Raw genomic sequence first — 17,733 nt, 5'->3', positions numbered from 1 at the left:
TGCACGAATACTTGCCACCAGAACAACATCAGCCCTGTGAGATATTCTCTTTGCAGTGTGCTGGCCCAGGCACAGCGCTTATTTTAAATGTACTCCATTCTTCCTATTTGCAGATGTAGCTTAATTTGGTTTTTAGTTTTGCCTGACATTGACGACTCGAGCTGAGATGTCCCTCCATAAAAGTGAAGGATGGATGAAATGTCTGTCCAAAAAGCAGGAACACTGTGGAAAAATAATGAATGAACAATGTACAGGCTGCACTGGTGCACTTTATAGCACCAGCACATGTGGGCCAAATGTAAGCTTCAGGAGCATCCTCAACTCAGGAATTTCACAACTTCCAAGCACTTGGCTTTTGGCTTTCATATTTCACCAGTTCTTTTCTAGAAGTAATTATTTCTACCTAATCCAGTGAGAATATACACTTCAATTTTTCATAGGAAGTTGTTAAAAGAGATAAAACCCAACTTTTATTAGGAAGGTGAGATTTTAGCTAACTGTATTTGTTTCAAATTCTGTTTTTCATTATATCCATCTTGAGCTCTGATGTCTTGTGCTAGGGACTGTGTTTTTTCAAGTTAACATCATTACAGTGTAGAACTCTCTGTCACAGGATGCTCTTAAGGCCAAAAGCGTGAATAGCTTCAAACAGAGAGCAGACAATTTGTGGTAGATAATTGTCTTAGTGCCTATTCAACATGACAGTCATGATACAACCCCTAGTGAAGGAAGTCCCTTAACTGCAGACTGCCAGAAGCAAAAAAGAAAGACAAAGAGATCATGTTATGCTTGGCCTGGTTTCCATATTCTTTTCTAAAGCATTTGCTGCTTTTAAAGAAGCAGTACTGACATAAAAAGATATTTATCTGATACAGCATAAAGGTTCTTATTCTCTTATTACACACATATATATGTATACATACACAAGATATATATATGATCAGCAAAGCAGTGCTAGGTAGTTCCATGTGAGGAGAGGAAAGAAACGATAGATGCTTTCAAATGATCCAATTAAGAGTTACCCCGAATCCATTAATGAAGATGTCAGTTTTTTTTCCAGGCGTAAACTGAGGTGAAGGATTTCACAGTTCCGTGTGCACAGAGTATGGGGCCTTTGAGTTCAGTCATGTCATGCACAGCCGTGGTGTTATGGCCTTCCCCTTTCTAGGTGGCCAAAGAGTGTCAAAAAAACAGCTCAGTAGGTTCTAACCCTTGGCCTGGCCCAGCAGTATGAGGTGGTGGGAAGCAAACCTTTTCCCTTGGTTCTTTCACTGACATGTCCTCTTATCCTTTGAAAAGGGAAGAACATCTGAACATATTGTTGGACATCAAAGGGTCGCTCCACCGAGAAGACAGAGTTGCTTTATTGGAGATATTTCGTGATAACTGTAGGAAAACTGAAACAGAAAGCAACTTGCTTTTTGGAGATATAGAAGTAAAACCTGGAATGTGTGAATGCTGTTGCTGCTTTTGTTGTTAGGAAAGGTAGGTGTGTGTGAGTGTGCTTGAGAGTGATGTATACATGCATGGGCATGCCTGCTTCAGGGGCATGGGCATGCCGTGGCTGTAACATCATCTCTCTGAGCTCCTTGTTGCTGTACACTCCATGTATGCTTTCCTTGCTCTGGCTGCAAATTTCCACACCATGAGGCATCACGTTGGAGGTGGTGAAAGGAACTGAATGCTGAGAAGTATGATTCAGCTTACAGCAACAATAAAGGAGAGGACAGGGCTTCCCCTGTCTGTGCATCCCTGCAGTAAGGCTCCTCTCCCTCCCAGCCCGTTATGATATGTGCACATATAACCAGGCAAGCTCTAGTGCATCCCCGCTTTAAAAATAGCTTTCAGTGGAGAGCATAGAGCTATTTGTTTCACTTGAAATAACCTGTAACTTCTTTTTAGTCTGAATTTGTCCAGCTTCAGCTGGACAGAATTTTGTTTTATCTGTGCCATGCCAGAGCCTGCTGCTATCAGAAAGCTCAGTTAATATTTACAGATTGTCACTAGTCACCTTCTGTTGGTTAAGCTGAATAGATTGAGTGTCTCAGGTTGAAGAGTACAGTCTCTTTGCACCACCTCCTCCTCTACTCTCCCATGTCACCGTTTATTTATAGCTCCCCATCTTAGCAGAGCAAGGATGAGTTACGCAGAGCTCTGACCTGGGACTCCAGGCACAAGCAGACAGCAGGTTGCCCTGTTATAAGGAAGAGAAAGCAATGAGAGAAATGATTAATAAGCAAGCACACTTTCCCCTTACAATGAAAATTGATTCAGATATAATGAATGGGCTACCAGTCACCCACTTGTAAACCACCCTTTAAAGTACTTATCCATAGCACCACTTTTGCCTTAGAAAAGATGTTCAGGAACATGCTTTTAAAATACTGTAAATCACTTAATCTCCTATTTGCTGAAATCCCTTGGGTAAGTAGGCTCCCAAATCCCAGAACTGGCTGGGCTGCAGTGTGGCAGAAACGTTTGTGCTGCAGATTGGTAGTCTCATTCCAGCTCATATGTAGCAGTGAAACTGATTGTGGGATGTGCTTAAATAAAGGTGACTTTGATTTACAATAAGGGTGGTGAGGCACTGGCACAGGTTGCCCAGAGAGGTGGTGGATGCCCCGTCCTTAGAGACGGCCAAGGTCAGGTTGGATGGGGCTCTGAGCACCTGGTGGAGCTGTGGGTGTCCCTGTTCAGTGCAGGGAGTTTGGACTGGATGGCCTTTAAGGGTTCCTTCCAACTCAAAGAATTCTGCCATTCTATGATTGTCAACACATGAACACTGATAAAGTTTAATTCAGGAGTCTGTGAATAGAAGCAATGTTTCTGCTGTTTGACTCTTGCACGTGTTCTGACAAGTGCTATTTTATTACACAGCTTTTTTCTTGCTTTCAGTCAGACTTACTGTGAGAAACATGAAGTTCTCTCTCCCACATGGCAATATCTGCAGACACAGATCCTGGAAAGCTTCATGGACTTGTGCAGCTGGATGCATGAAGAATCGTGGCAGCTATGGAAGCCAGAATTCCTGCACTTCTGCAGGAAAACCATATGGCCCAGATCCTAACGTTCTATGCAAAGACCAGGCAGAAGTTGACTGGGGTATGGCTGAAAGACATTCCTTTAAAATTGCTCAGAGAATGCTGCTTAGCTGAGTCCTGGTAGTTATTCCCAGGATGTGCTATCATGGTGTGGAAGAGGGGAAGGTTCCCCTCTGCCAAATTTCTGTTATACACAGTCTCATGCTTAACAAGGGACTGCTGCACCATACAGTGTCCTAGCAGATGATACAGTATGATAATCTGGCCCAGGGCTCTCTGTAGAGATTAGCCTGTGGGAGCATGGGGCAGCTGTGGGTATGGTGCAGGATTCAGCCCCTGTAGGCCTGACCTGGTAGAAATGTGACCTTTCCCTTGTCACACCAAGGTCACAAGCCCCAAGAGTGAGAGCAGAAGATGGCATTTGTCTTCATGTCTCTTGCTAGCATGGCTCATGGCCGTCTCCTTGTGGGATGGGGAGCTCTTCATGTACAAGTTTCTCAGCTGGTGCTGCAGCATTTTTGCATTCATTTTTGTACCTCAGTTACTGGAAATTTCCTCTTGCTGTGTGAAGTAGCTCCTTTGGAGAGGGAGTGGAAGGCCTTGAGGGAAGTAGGCAGTGAAAGGAGCTGTTTGTCCCAGCCTCTGGGCAAGGTCTGTGCTGTAGATAGGCAGTTCTGCTAAGGAAAGCACTAACTTTCTAGTTATCTATGGACTGTTCACACCCTCAAGCTGAATTTGATTCAGGGCCCTCCTTTAATTTAGGTCATTATAGACTTGCTCCTTTCTGGCCATGAAAACAAGAAAAAAGCTCTGCTACCTCAGATCTACTGGTGCTGCTGGCATCAACATAGACTCTTCTCTAATAGGAAAAGGGGCAATCTGTGCATAACCTGCAAGCTTGCAAGGCTGGGGCCACGTCCAGCTCCTGGGCTGTGGGATGGTGCGGGTCTGAATGGCTTCCATCACTCTTTGCAGCACCATGCCATGCAAACAGCCCCTTTGGATGTGCCAGCAATGAAGCCACATCGTGGGGTGGCTCTGCAGGGTGGTGGAATCCTGTCACAGTGTGCAGTGCTGTGCTGGGAGTGCTGACAGCCCTGTCAAGCAGGCCGGGTCATTTGTCCTCCCGTGCTGCCTAATTGCACATTTTTTCAAGGGCAGGAAGTGATTACAGCCCCAACTTTGTGACAAGGGGATTAGAGGCAGCCTCTGTTTATTGGAATTTCAATCAACGAACCTTCCAGAGAAAATAAATAAAAGCCCCTTTGACATTTTGATCGCGTCTGGTCTAAAAATAATTCCACTGCACTTGAGAGATTCCTGCCACAGACATTTTGATTGCTACATCCATCTCTTCCATTTGACATTCACAGGCAGACAAGGGTATGTTCTACTCACGGGCAGAGCCGAGGAGCCTTTGGGGATGGATTTGACCTGTGGTGAAATGGCTGGCAGTCATCTTCTGCTCTATATGCTTGTATAGGATAAGCACTGCTTTCAGTAAAGCCTTTTAATGGCCTGTGCGTGGCATCAGACTGTGGACAGGGCAAATAAAGGCTTGGCTTCAGGAGGCAATCTTGGGTGAGGAGCTTTGTCCACCAAGTTGAGTGCTGGTGGCATGTGGGAGGCTTTCTTGACCTGGGGTGTTCTCTGGAAAGGGAATGGGAGGACAGACAGATGGCATGGAAGGAACATCCTCAGCCAACCGCAAGCCTGCTGGGGGGAGCAGATGGTGTGTGGGGGCCTGCTGGGGGCTCCCAGGAGGGAGGTGGTGGGGTCCTGTGTCACACAGGAGGGGTGAGCAGTGGGGAGGCTGTCTGGGGTGGTTAGGCAGGGACAGGGAAGCTGTGAGCATGGGGAGTGAGCAATTTCCCTTGTTTTGGGGGGATTTAACCCACTTCCTTGTGAGCCTTGACATTCCTATATGAGCCCTTTCAAGGGTTCACCCCAGGCTGGGGTTAAGGCGCTTGGGTGGGATTTGTGCTGCACGCAGTGGAGGGCAGGAAAGCAGGGTCGCATTCAGGATCTTCCTGCAGGATTATTCTACGGCCTAGGGAAGTAAGCACTGCCTTTGCTGTCTGTTTTGCAGGGCCTGCTGCCACCCCAGAACTGCACTGAGCACTTCCCTGGTATCTGGCAGCTCCACCAAAGCACAGAGCTGCTCAGAGCTCAGCATCCCTTTGCAAGGGCTTTCTCCTACTGCACAGGGACCACTTGGTCGTGCCATTGCCTTGCTCACCCATGTTAGGAAGAATTCAGAGGGCAGTAAGGCTGTGGCATCGCTGCCTGGAGAGCTGCCCCAGGTCCTGGAAGTGCCCAAGGCCAGGTTGGGTCGGGATCTGGGCAGTCTGAGCTGATGGGGGCAAACAGCCCATGGCAGGGGTTGAGACTGGGTAGGCTTTAAGTCCCCTTCCAATCCAACCATTCTATGATTGTAAAGGTGCACACAGACGAGAAACCTTCGCTGAGGCCTCAAGGGGGCTGGGCTGGGTCCCCCTCCGCCCCGGGGACAGCCCGTGCTGCGAAAGGTCACGCAGCTGGTGCCACCTGGTGGCATTCGGATTCCCTTCGGCTTCACAAGCAAGTATTTGCAAGGGGTCCCGGCTCTTTGTATCGTTTTATCACCCATCACAGAGCCTCGCAGGGTTTTGTAACAAACGTAAAGCAAAGCTCCCCGCACAAACGGCGTCCCCCAGAGCCGGGCGCTCTCTTGTCCCTCCTCCTGCAACCCCGGGTGCCGCCGCCAGGTGGGGGTACGGCCGCAGGAACGCGCCGCTCGGGAGCGTCCAGCGCGGGGCTGACGGCCGCCAGGGGCCCTTCTGCTGCCCCGGGCAGCGCGGGGCGGGGTGCGAGGACAGCGGCTGCTGCTCCTGCTGCTGCTGCTGCTCCTGCTCCTGCTGCTCCTGCTGCTGCTGCTGCTCCTGCTGCTGCTGCTACCCGCGGGGCTTTGCTTCTTGCAGCGCTTTCCCGGGCACCGCTGGCTTCGCGTTGCAGACAGCAGCCCGCTCTCGATGCTGACAAATGGAGCTGCCGAGTTGCTTTCCATGCTGGGCAGGTGTCAGCTCGTTTTTGCAAATTCCAGCGAGAGATTTCCTTTTTCACAGCGATGTGTTGACACAGCCCGTTTGTGACCCTTCATTACTCCGCAGTGTTTGGCTTTTTGCATTTATTGCTGGATGGGCAGTTTCCTCCCTGCATTTGTGCAGTTGTTTACTTCTGTGTCATCGTGTTATACTCATTCTGCATCCTATTGATCTTTTTTCCTAGATAGCTGCAAGATTGAATCCTGTCCTCTGCCTCCCTGCATGCAGTCCCTGAAGGTCCCGAGAGCATCCTTTGCATTTCAGCATCCAAAATCTTAATAAGCCTTTTTAATTCCTGTCTGGGACAAAGCAAGCAGATGAAATCCATCTCTAGAAGCCTGCAGTTTGTTTAGGCTGCAGTTGGATGCACAGTTTGTTATCATTCTCATATTTCATTTTGTTTTGGCAGGGTAGCTACATAAACATCCCCCACAGCACCCCTCCCGGAGCAGAGCTCAGGGCTGGGCATAAAGCAGGGGACAGCAGGGATGGGGGTGGCACAGGCTGTACAACCAGGGCTACTGCTGGAGCAGATGCATTTCTGAGCACTACAGTTATGTCCCGTGGTGCTTTTCACCCCTTGGTACTAGCACTGGCTTTGGCTTTTACTTGTTCCCCAGTGCCTATGCCACAGCTTGACATGAATCCGCTGGAATTTGAGTAAGTGTTGTTTCTGTCTGTAATTCCCCCTCAAACTTCAGAGGATTAAGGAATTCATGAGCAAGCTAAATTCCCACCACACTTCATATCCCCCCTTCTGCACTGGGAGACTTCGTGCCTTCAATATTATTTCCTGAGTTGCTGCCAACTCCTCCAGACTCCATGTTCTCCTTAGGTTGACCTCAGGTCTCTCCTACTGCGTCTCATCTGCCCCTGCTGACTGTGTTTTTCCCAGCTCCTCCTGTGCTGAGATCCAATGTCACTCTGCTTTCCCCATCCCTAGTTTCTCATCACTCATCTCACCTTCAGAACAGTGGCAGGAAGAGGGTGCTGAGCCCCATAGCTCTGCTGCTCATGCAATGCCATATCCCGTGTTTATCCAAGAATTAGGAATCAACATTTTGTTTCTGTCTTTCCCCATGTACAGATAACCCCACACTGTTGTTTCACTCATATGCATTCTGACTTTCAATGCAGGCTGAGCCGCCAAACTCTGTATTTAGGAATTTCCCTCTTCAACCCTGACGCAGAGCGGTGGGTTGGATTGTGGGGCTCGTGGGGCTGGAAGGGTACGGGAAAAGCAGCGATTCTGGGAAATCACGTGTCACTCCCAGCATTTGGAAACATTTGAGGCTGCCAGCCATGATGTAAGCTCACAGTTGTGCATGCTTTAGGGGGCTGTGTCAAGGCAAGGCTGTAGCTACTGCAGAAGGCAGAGTATGGCCTGAATCATTTGTTTGGAAACGCCATGCCCTTCCCCAAAGGAGCTCCTCCATCCATGGGGAAATGACAGACAGCTTCCTTGAGGGAACAGTACTCTGATTTTACTCAGATGCTGTCTGATTTTCATTTTTGTGAATACAGAGATGTTCGTGTTAGCTTCAGATGTTTTGCAAGGCTGGACTCCCGAGGATTCAGCATTGCTGAAATTCTCCTTTTGCCTCAGAAGTGCTGCAGCTGGATCCCTCCCTCCTGGCTATAAGTGAGGCTGGGGACAAGCTTCTCCAATGGCCTAGGTTCTCTTGGGCTGCCAGGCATTGCTGCAACACTAATCTGCTGACTTCTTTGTGCTGTGCAGAGGGAATTTTGCACCAAAGGAGGTCTGAAATACATGCAGTGAGAAGGGATTGCCCTTTCTATTGCCTGTTTTGGGGTAGCCCAACTCTCTGCATTGCAAAAGATGCTTTACCCCTCCTGCAAGGCAGTGGATGGTAGCAATAACTGAGCTGCATTATATTGGGTAGGAGGTGGATGTGTAGTTGATGGCCAACCTATAAACCATAACCATCCATCAGTCACCACTGGCATCAGGATCCTCATGTGTGACACTGGCAGTCCCTGGAGGTCTTCAGAAGACTCTTATTTTTCTAGGGCAAGACATCAATGTGGGTATGGTCACCATTCAGGACCTACCCATCTTCAGGGGAGGCAACCAAGAAGCAAGCTCACAACAGGAATGTTGCCTTGGCCAAGGCTAAATATCTGTGTGGCTAACAGAGCAGCAGCTCCTGGCCAAAACCAACACTGGGGTATAACTAAGGGGTACAAGCACTTTAGGTCACATTTGGCCTGCTTTAACGCAGCTGTTTGCTTGAAGAAAACGAGCTGAAGCTGTGAGTTCTGTTTATGACTTTTCCCATTAGTGAAGAGTCACTGTAGGTCAATGCACTGTAGGCAGCAGCTTTCTTCTCCAAGTGTTACAACATCTTCTGCTGTACCACAATGTGTCTCTCCTTTGCTTCTGGAAATGCACACTGCTCCCTAAAGACACCCACATCAAAGGCTGTCCTCCCCCATGTGCCTCCAGCTTCCCCCCAATATGCTGAGCTGATGTAAGGGACTTGCAGACAGTGGCAGCAGTCTGTCTTCTTGAAAAACCACAGCTGTTGGCCATAGGGATCTCCACTGAAGTCATAGATCCATTGAGGTTGGAAAAGACCCCTAAGATCATCTAGTCCAACCATCATTCTATCACCAACATTGCCCACTAAGCCATGTCTCCCAGTGCCACATCTCCATGTTTCTAGAACACCCCCAGGGATGGTGATTCCACCACCTCCCTGAGTGGCATGTTCCAGTGACAGAAGACTCCAGAGAAATTTTTTCTAATATCCAACCTGAATTCATTCCTTCATAATTTATTTGCTGACATGTGCAGGAGAGTGTTGCCCCTGTGATGGATGTGCTGCCAGTGAGATGGTTCAGTGGAGGGGCCTAGGGCTCCTGGCTAGTGAACAGAGTTTGCAGAAGCTGGGCTTGCTGAGCCTGGTAGAATGGAATAAAGCAACCTATGTAAAGAGTGGTTGCAATGATGACAGAACTGAACGCTTCTCAGTAGTAGCCAATGGTACACCACAGGGAAATGGGCACAGGTTGTGTCTCCGTGACTTCTGTGACCAAAGATGTTGTGCAGCCCAGAGACGCGGTGGACTCGCCACTCAGAGGTTTCCAAGGCTTTGCTAGGCAAAAGCACAGGCTGACCTGAGCTAGCATTGCAGACGATCCTGCTTTGCATGGGAAGACGGATGGGAGGCCGCAGAGCCTGATTCCAGTGGTGCCAGCATCCTGTGAGCCCTACGGCCAAGCTGAGCTCACTACAGCCTGTCTGAGTGCTAATGTGCAAAGATCATTATTTCTCATCCACTGGAAAGAAATAGAAGGAAAAGGCTCTATGGCCTTTGTCTGAAGAGTTGTTTTCCTAAGCACGATGTAGCAAGAGGGTCAATGGAGCTGCGAGCAAGGAATCAAAACCACTCCTGTTCTTCTGTGATCTTTAAACATTGACCTATTGTACTAAGGAAAAAGGCAAAGAGGGGGAAAAAAATAATTAAGGGTAGCTAGAAAGGTTTGTATCTCCTCAGAATCATGCTTTTGTTTTGTTCACCACCCACCATGGCCTTGCTCCTTGGGAAGTGAGCCCGTGTAAGGGTGGGATTTCCCGCAAGGCCTCACTTTCTGTGGTGCTTCACCAAGAAGCGATGCTCACTCAGGATGTTTGTTCTTGTTAATACTGGAGCATAAACACAAGTCCCAGCTGCAAACAGGGACACAAGGCAGGGCTCCAGGCTCACAATAAACTGGAGCACTGTGTGAAAAGATTTGGAAGTTTTTAGTGAGCTAGAGTTGACTTGAATTTGTAAGTGCAGTTGCTTTCTTGGAAATATATTTTCCGTATTTAACATAATGTCAGTTTTTTTTTCTTCCACTGCGTGACAAGTAAGAAGAGCAGAAGATAGTTCTTGAAAAGAACTATGAGGAGACTGATTTGCCAACCTGCCTTACCAGACTGCTTTGGAGCGTGAAGCTGAGTACAGCAGAGGTTCAGCAAGGTCTGAGGGTGACCTTCACAAAGATACTCATTGCTCCTCCTGAACCTCTGGCACTACATGGGCTCTATTAAACTAACCACAGAATGCAGACCACATGGAGCAAGATGCTTCAACCCATGATCCCAAGCAGCTGGGCAGCCCAGGATGTGGCACAGGGCAGCTGCATTGCTTAGGACAAAGATCTCTCCAGCCCAGTGCTCTCTCTACAACCGGTGACAAAAATAGATGCTCAGAGAAAACTGAAACGATGGGAAGAAACTTGATACACCCCCAAATACTCTTCCAGACATTTACAGTTGATGGCTTACATGTTTCTTGAGCCAGAGCAGTGTCTGCATTTGAAAGTGGATGGGAATTGCTAAGTCATGGTCTGAAGCATTGATTGAGCACCTGGTGAAGGGACACAGCCAGCCCTGGGAGCACAGGAGAAAGCAATTCACCTGTGTGAACAGGTTCCACCCCTCCCTAAGCTTCAGTTAAGGGCTAACTGCCACAAGGAAAGGGTCTCTACCTGTAGGTTCCTTTTTTTGGGAGATATTTAGTGAGCCTAGATCCTTGAGATGGGTAAGTGTATCTTTCTTTTTTTTAACTGGCTTATGATCATTGCTTTTTTGGGAGTAATTTAGAACTTGTTATCTGCTATCTCTTTTGTTGTGAAGGAGCTCATGATGTTTTGTTCCTGTTACTCTTTTTCCATCTTTGTCTCTTTCCTTCTGAGCGCAGCTCATCTTTTAGCAGATGCAGCACCCTACTACACCAGAGAGCTGCTACAGCTTAGTGATATGCTCTGTGAGAAAGCATGCTGTTTGTTTGGCCCTGGGTCTTGTGTCCCCTGTCTTGATCTGATACCTCCAGGTTAGAAAAGAGAGTTTTTTCTCTTTCCTCAGATGTTTTGCAGACTTCCATCTTCATAATTTCTTGTTCCTCTGTTAGTAACTCCTAGTGTTCCTATGGAAGGGGACCAATGCTGTGGGCTGATTGCCTCCTGTGAGACCAGGCTGCCCAGGGCCCTATTCAGCCTGGCCTTGGGCATCTCCAGGGTCGGGGCACTCACTGCTCTCTGAGCAGTGGTGTCAGGATCTCAGTTTCTTCTTTATACATAATCTGAATCTACCTTCCTTTAGTTTAATGCTATTATTCCTTGGCCTATTGGATGCTTTTCTGGGGTTACTTAATGGCATAAACAGTTTTTCTGGTTGCTATGGGGAAATGATCCAGTGATGAGTAGGAGGTGGTGCACATGGCAGGGGACATCATTCATGTGGCAGTCATCCTCTACCCCATGTGCAGATGACCTTGGGGAGCTGATGGAACCTGTGGGCTTGGGGGGGAAGGAGGAGAGCTAGAATTAGGATATCGATCAGGATATGCTCTGCTACGGTCCAGGAAAACGACTTAAAATATCAGTAAAATATCAGATTGCTGGAAGCCTCCCAAAGCAAAACTGCCACCAAATGGTAGAGTTTCTTTGGGGAGGTGTGGTGGTTGGCATCTGCCCTAAGGTATGTGGTGCAGTTTGGGCTGTACTATTCCCGCCATGCTACTCATCCTGGCTTGGTTGATGCACTCCGCTTCGACAAAGGGTCAGCAACTCTTCTCTGTTCCTTCTCTGCTAACTAACCCTCAGCCAAAATGACCCCATACTGAAATGCCTCAATATGTTCCATGAGGAGAACTCTGCCCTCAAACACATTAGCTGGCTGGAGCTAGAACTGTGAGAAGGAAAAGTGTTTCAAGACCTAGTGGCCTTCTACATCGTTGGCCTTTTCCATGACAGTCTGGTGGCTGGCCCGTGTGGTTAATTAATGCATTAGTTGTGTTGCAGTTTAAGCTTGTGGTGTCTGTAAAGGCATTCTTAGAAAGTAAGCATCTCCTGGATAAGACTGGGTAAAAACCCATGGAGCATGGAGTGAGGCCTTTCTTACTTGATTGTTGCTGGCCAGAGGCTGCTCAATCCATAGGACTGAAGTGTCAGTCTTCCCTGTCAGATGTTGCATGGAGTGACACAGACTAGAGCAGTCACAGGCATAGGTTGATGGTTGGACTGGATGACTTGAGTGGTCCTTCCAACCTTAACAATTCCATGAAGTTATTTAGCACTCTGGCCCAGATTGTTTTGCTGGTGTTTAAGCATTGGGAGAACTGGAGTCTTTCATGGTCCTCTGGGTTTCATTCTCAAAGAACCAGTGCACAAATACTATTTGGTACCCTTTGGTGCTCAGGGGCACTGAAAAAATCTGCAAACCTGGCCATCAAGAACCTGAATTACTGCAAAATCAGTGATACTGGAGAGCTGGAGCATCTGAGGGAAATCAGAGGGGTTGAAATGTCAAGGAGCACGTGTGTGCCACAGACAGCCCAGATCAATGCAAAGAGCAGAGGGGAGAAAAGATGTGGTCAAGGAAAGGAGGAACCCGCTTCTAGGTCCTGTGATGTTAGCTCACTGGTTTTGTTCAAGGTCAGCAGATAGATAACTGTGGGAGAAAAAAGTGAAATGGGTCAATGCAGCAAATAGGGAAACTCAGAATTAACTGCTGAGTGGTCAGTGACAGTGACACAGGGAAAGTAAAAGAGAAGTAAGGCGTTGTGGGAGAGACTTGCTAGAGGAACAAGATTCTACAAAGCTTTTACATGGCCTCTGATGTCTGCATCTATCACTTCTGTGCTTCCTTATTCCTGTTTCTGAGGGTGAAGAATGGCTCATTGTGGGGGCTGCAGGCAGGGCAACAAGTGCAGAAGGGAATCACACCTAGATTCTTCTGCATAGCTGTCCACAGCATGGGAGCATGGAGCTGTGCTTCCAGGCTCGCTTCACTTTGCTCAGAGATCCTAGTATGCATCTGATCACTATCATGGTAGAAGTGGAGTGGGGAGGAGGCAGGAGCTGGGAGGACAGGTCACATCTCTGCTTTACCTCCTGCTCTGTAAAGGACAGCACAGATCTTTTTCCTGGTGCTCAGAGAGGAAGATCTGCTGTGCTGTGGTTCTGGGTGCAAGGGGCCACCCAAACAGATGGCTGTTCCAAGGGAACAAGGCTAAATGCCTCTTCCCTCAGTGAAGCATAAGGCAATGTCTATAGTGGTATTGCTAAGCATCTGGCTTGGCCTGAAAAACAAAACAAAACAAAAAAATGCAAACCACTTCTTCAAGAATTTTTTGGCTTGGCTCAGTTCCACTTGCGTTATGAACTGAGGCATATTTTAATGTGCCTTGTGCTGGACAGCTTTATAGACACACAGCTTATCTACATGCTTAAATCTGGGCAGAACATGACTTGAAATCACTTCTGTGATTACAGCTAGGTATAGCTGTAGCAATATGGGCTGCATTATGTTAACTCAGTAAGTTTTTGACTGTTCAGGGCTGATTTCTCTTTTCTTAGCTGGTGATAGCTGAATGGGACATGAGATGGCTGAAAGTTCTCTTGCCAATACTTTACTGTAATGAAGGAAAAATTAAAGCAAACAAACACAAAGCAAACACAATTCATCTGTGTGGAGGCAGGCCAATAAAAATAAGCCCTGTTGTCCTAATTTTTTGCTAGCTGCAGGCTGACTGCATGGATGCACGCTGCATGCCAGCAGGATGGTGGCATGGGAAATCTGTGTGCCACTCTGTGCTGCTGCACAATTGATAGCTTCAATCCACTTGAAAAGTGGGATTCTCCAGGCACTGAACCAGCCTTGTGCACAGCCACCTCTTTCCCAAAAAGTTACAGGCTGAGACCTGTGTTGGACAACAAAGGAGAAGGAGGACAGAGGAAATATGAGATGGAGGACTCACAGGCTATGTGCATTCCTGGGCTGATGAAATTGCCATCTGTCTTGCATCTGTGCTCTGGCACTTTTCATACAGTTAGTGGTAGAGATGGCTGCAATCAGCCCTCAGCTCTCAGGGATAAAGAGCTGGTTTTATTTCCCATCAGATACCCCGCACTCTGTCAGAAATAATGGGGCAGTGCTGCATGCAGTGGCTGGATGATGCTGCACCACATTCCCTCAGACCAACATCATGTTTCCCTGGCATCTGTCTTTAGTACAGCTTGGTGCAAATGTCACTGTCTTGTTTGGTGCAAGTATTGGCACAGGTGGCCCAGAGAGGTGGTGGAGTCACTGTCCCTGGAGGTGTTTGAGAACTGTGGAGACAAGACATGGAGGGGCATGGTGGGAGTGGGTTGGGATTGGTCTAGATAATCTTAGTAACCTCTTCTAACCTTAATGATTCTGTAAGTGTCTTCTTGCTCGATGGCCTCAATCACAGCTCAGTGCCATCCTGCCTGGTGCAAGTCAGCAATGTTACTTTCCCATGGCACTGGCTTTGTGCGAAGCCTGTTAGTGATTTGCTATTTTGTAGTTATCTGCCCCTCCTTCCTGCTCTTCCCTTTACTGATCTGATTTACAAACACATTGTGTATGGGCATGTATTTGTCTGTAGGAAATAAGTTGTGTTTGGCGTTCATTCACAGTACTTCTTGCATTCAGATGGATGAAGGAATGACCATGAAGGAGGAGCAGACACAGACTGAGCAGCAATGCCTCTGCAAAATAAAAATGCCTCACCCTGAATTCAGCTGCTCACATCAAGAGCTCTGGCCACACAGCTTGGAAAGGGGCTCTTTTTGGGAAGTTGTGGCTAATTCTTTACTTCTATTTTTCTTTACTGTGAGAGTGGTGAGGTGCTGGAACAGGCTGCCCAGGGAGGTTGTGAATGCCCCATCCCTGGAGGTGTTCAAGGCCAGGTTGGATGGGGCCCTGGGCAGCCTGCTCTAGTACTAAATGGGGAGGTTGGTGGCCCCGCATGTGGCAGGGGGTTGGAGATTCATGATCCTTGAGGTCCCTTCCAACCCTGGCCATTCTGTGATTCTGTGTAATTGCAGGGATGAGTTTAGGAGAGGATGCTTGTGTGTAGAACTGCTCTTGCAGACTGGCCAAGGTGCATCTGTGCAGGGCTGGGTCCCTTTTGTGGGGCCAAAGTATTCCTAATCAGGCTGCATGTCTGCTGAGCTAAGCTTTGGCTTGACACATGCTGCTTCACTTCTGAAGGCATTTTGACCTCAGATGGCACCAAAGTTTCACAGATTGAATAAGAAATCCCAGCTACAAAGTGTTTGGTTTTTTTTTCCCCTTGTGATCTCTGGTTGTGGAAATACTAAAACACTCCTTGGCATGCTTGGTGCTGTATTCCCTGTTCCCCAGGAGAAGGGGAATGATCCCTTCTGCTCAATTTTTTCCGAGTGAGAAGTGAAACTGCATTAAGAACTGCTGATCACGTGGAAACGTGGCACTCAGACAGCTGAACTTCCACAAGGTATCATTTATCAGCAATGGTGCTAGAGCTACCTTTTAGCAATGGCTGCTCTGCCTCCAGATCAGTGGAAAACAATGGAAACAGTCCCTGATGTATTAATCAAAGGCAAAATAAACAGAAGAAATAATGACCAGGACCCACAGTGGGACCCAGTGCGTGCACCATGGCAGAGCACGGAAAGAGGAAGGAGGTCTCACTTCAGCTTGACTACCTATCAAATCCCAGATGCTGTGATTTGGCCAAACAAAATACCGTGATGTAGCCTCTTTCCAAGGAGGAAAAAATGTTCGGTGTCCAGAGAAATGTTCTTTGAAGGTCTGAAACTGGACAAAAGACTAGATATGGAGTGTAAGAGGGGGTACTGTGTACATGTGTGATTCAAGGATGGTAGACTAAGAAATTACATAAATATCAAGTATTACTTCTCTTACTTAAAACTTATGGATTTTATTGCCTCCATTTCTGTCTTGAAAGCATCCCCATTAAGGATCTTTTTCCCTGTATGCAAAGGGATGTAAACAGATTGCAGAGATCTGCTGTGTGTTGATTTTCCTAATGCTAATTTATCTATTAGCATGGAAACATTGCTTGCATACTACTGAAAGCAGAAATTTGTTTTTCAAGTCAGCCTATATAGAAATGTATGAAAATAGGAGATTAGTGTCATTTTAGATAATGAACTGAAGTTTGTGGTAGTGAGTTGCTCATGTGAGATCGTAGAAACTTACACTGGGAAGAAGTACTCAGTCAGAAACAGTGCAATTTCATGCTGAATTAATTGATTGGGTTACATGGGGAGATGGGCTGTGTCCCTTGCTCTCAGGGGACATGGAGACTGAAGTTCAGAGGGAGGTAGAAGAAGGTGGAGACTATTTTTTTTTTTTTCTGTAATTTGTGGTTTCTACCCAAGAAAAGTTGGCTTCAGACATTGTTCTGGATGACAGATGAATCTTGTCTGTCTTTAAAAGCTCCTATTGATTTTGTGCTGTACATGCTGATCTGACAAAATGTTCCCCAAGTAAATGCAATCTGAGCTCCTCAAGAGAGGCTTCTGAGAGAAATCAAATCAAACAAAATTGGAACTTGGGCAGTCCCTGCATTCCCCTGTAATACCTCCGTCTTTATGGTATTATAATGGATCAGAAGGAGATCCTGAACTGGAAAGTTAAACAAAGACCAACAAAAGACTTTTGAGTGCAGCTATGTGCATGGCAGGTACTTGGAGGTTGCTCTCTCATCCTCACTGTCTGTATTTCTGCAGCTTTGTTTCTCTAGGGCACCTCCAATGTTTTCCTTACTGTGGTACAGCAAAGGTTATCTGGATTACTGCTTGTGCCAGGCAGGATTATCAGTGTTACCCAAAAGAGTGACTTTGGTTGTCTTTTCTTCTCTGAAGGAGTGGTAATACTTTGGCACAGGCTGCCCGGTGGGGTGGATTCACCATTTTTGGAGGTGTTTGAGAACCATGGAGATGTGGCACTGAAGGATGTGGTCAGTTCTGTGATTGTGTGATCTTTGAAAGCTGCTAAGGTCCCTCTAGGAGCAGGTCTAACCTACCAAGAGCATTCAGGAGTTACACTTGTTTGATTTCCTTCCCTTCTCCCTCCCCCTCCGTTTTTCTGTGACTCTTATGGTTTTCTTTGCTCCAGTGAAATCACAGTGTCAGTCTGTGGGTCCTGCCTCTCTCGAATTACCCTGAACCCTGTGGTCCTTTGGAAGTGGAGCGGGTGCCTCTTACTGAGCATCCTGCAATGCTTCCAGAAAACTGCCTGCATCAGGTAGGGCAGCTATGGCACTTTCATCATCTCCAGATGACATCCCCTTCACATCTGCCTCCTCATCAAGGGATGTCAAGGCTAGTGTGGTACGGTAGTTTATCTAATCTGTACTCTTGGTTGAGCACTGGGGCTGCACTGCTCTTGCCAGCTGGGCTTAAGGGTTGGCCTCCAGCCTTTGGGACAGGGCTTGAGAGCTCTTGAAGGCTCCAGGACCAATATTGTTCTACCCGAGAGGTTGTTATTGCCTCCTCCCTTTCAGAGTTCATCTCTCCCCATCACAGCTGTTCTGATGTTAATGAATACTTTTGAGAGCTCAGCTTTTCCGCTAAATGATAAGTTTTCTTCTATTCGTCCAATAGGAGAGTTATTGCAGTTCAAGAGTTCTGTTCTGTTTGGGTGAAAATGACTTCGAGGAATGCACTGCTACTTATCTTCCTCAATGATGGCCTTTCTGGGTGCTCAGTGTGCCCTGTTGGGTCCCATCTGCTGAACAAGGAATTGAAGTGTAATGGGAACACAGCCCAAGACCACAACT

The 17,733-nt window shown here is 47.3% G+C and overlaps 1 protein-coding gene across 7 annotated transcripts in view; it reads left to right on the top strand.

Annotated features, from left to right (window-relative positions):
* Positions 1-17,733, top strand: part of LOC104911248 (exocyst complex component 3-like protein) — a 53,084-nt gene that overhangs the window by 30,363 nt on the left and 4,988 nt on the right. For 3 of the 7 annotated variants that reach the window (XM_085225687.1, XM_010711940.4, XM_085225686.1), the window contains 2 exons: positions 1,300-1,485; positions 2,896-4,316. In XM_085225687.1, the coding sequence (XP_085081813.1) occupies positions 1,300-1,480 (181 nt within the window). In that variant the 3' untranslated portion in view covers positions 1,481-1,485; positions 2,896-4,316. Of the gene's footprint in view, positions 1-1,299; positions 1,486-2,877; positions 4,317-4,414; positions 4,548-17,733 lie in introns of those variants that run through there. The other 4 variants (XR_014883765.1, XR_004159983.2, XM_031553694.2 and 1 more) reach the window with 4 other exon arrangements.

Source organism: Meleagris gallopavo, chromosome 5, assembly GCF_905368555.1.
Source record: "Meleagris gallopavo chromosome 5, MGAL_WU_HG_1.1, whole genome shotgun sequence".
Lineage (NCBI taxonomy): Eukaryota > Metazoa > Chordata > Aves > Galliformes > Phasianidae > Meleagris > Meleagris gallopavo.
The sequence above is the reverse complement of the archived record's forward strand: the minus strand, read 5'-3'. Positions and strand labels throughout refer to the sequence as shown.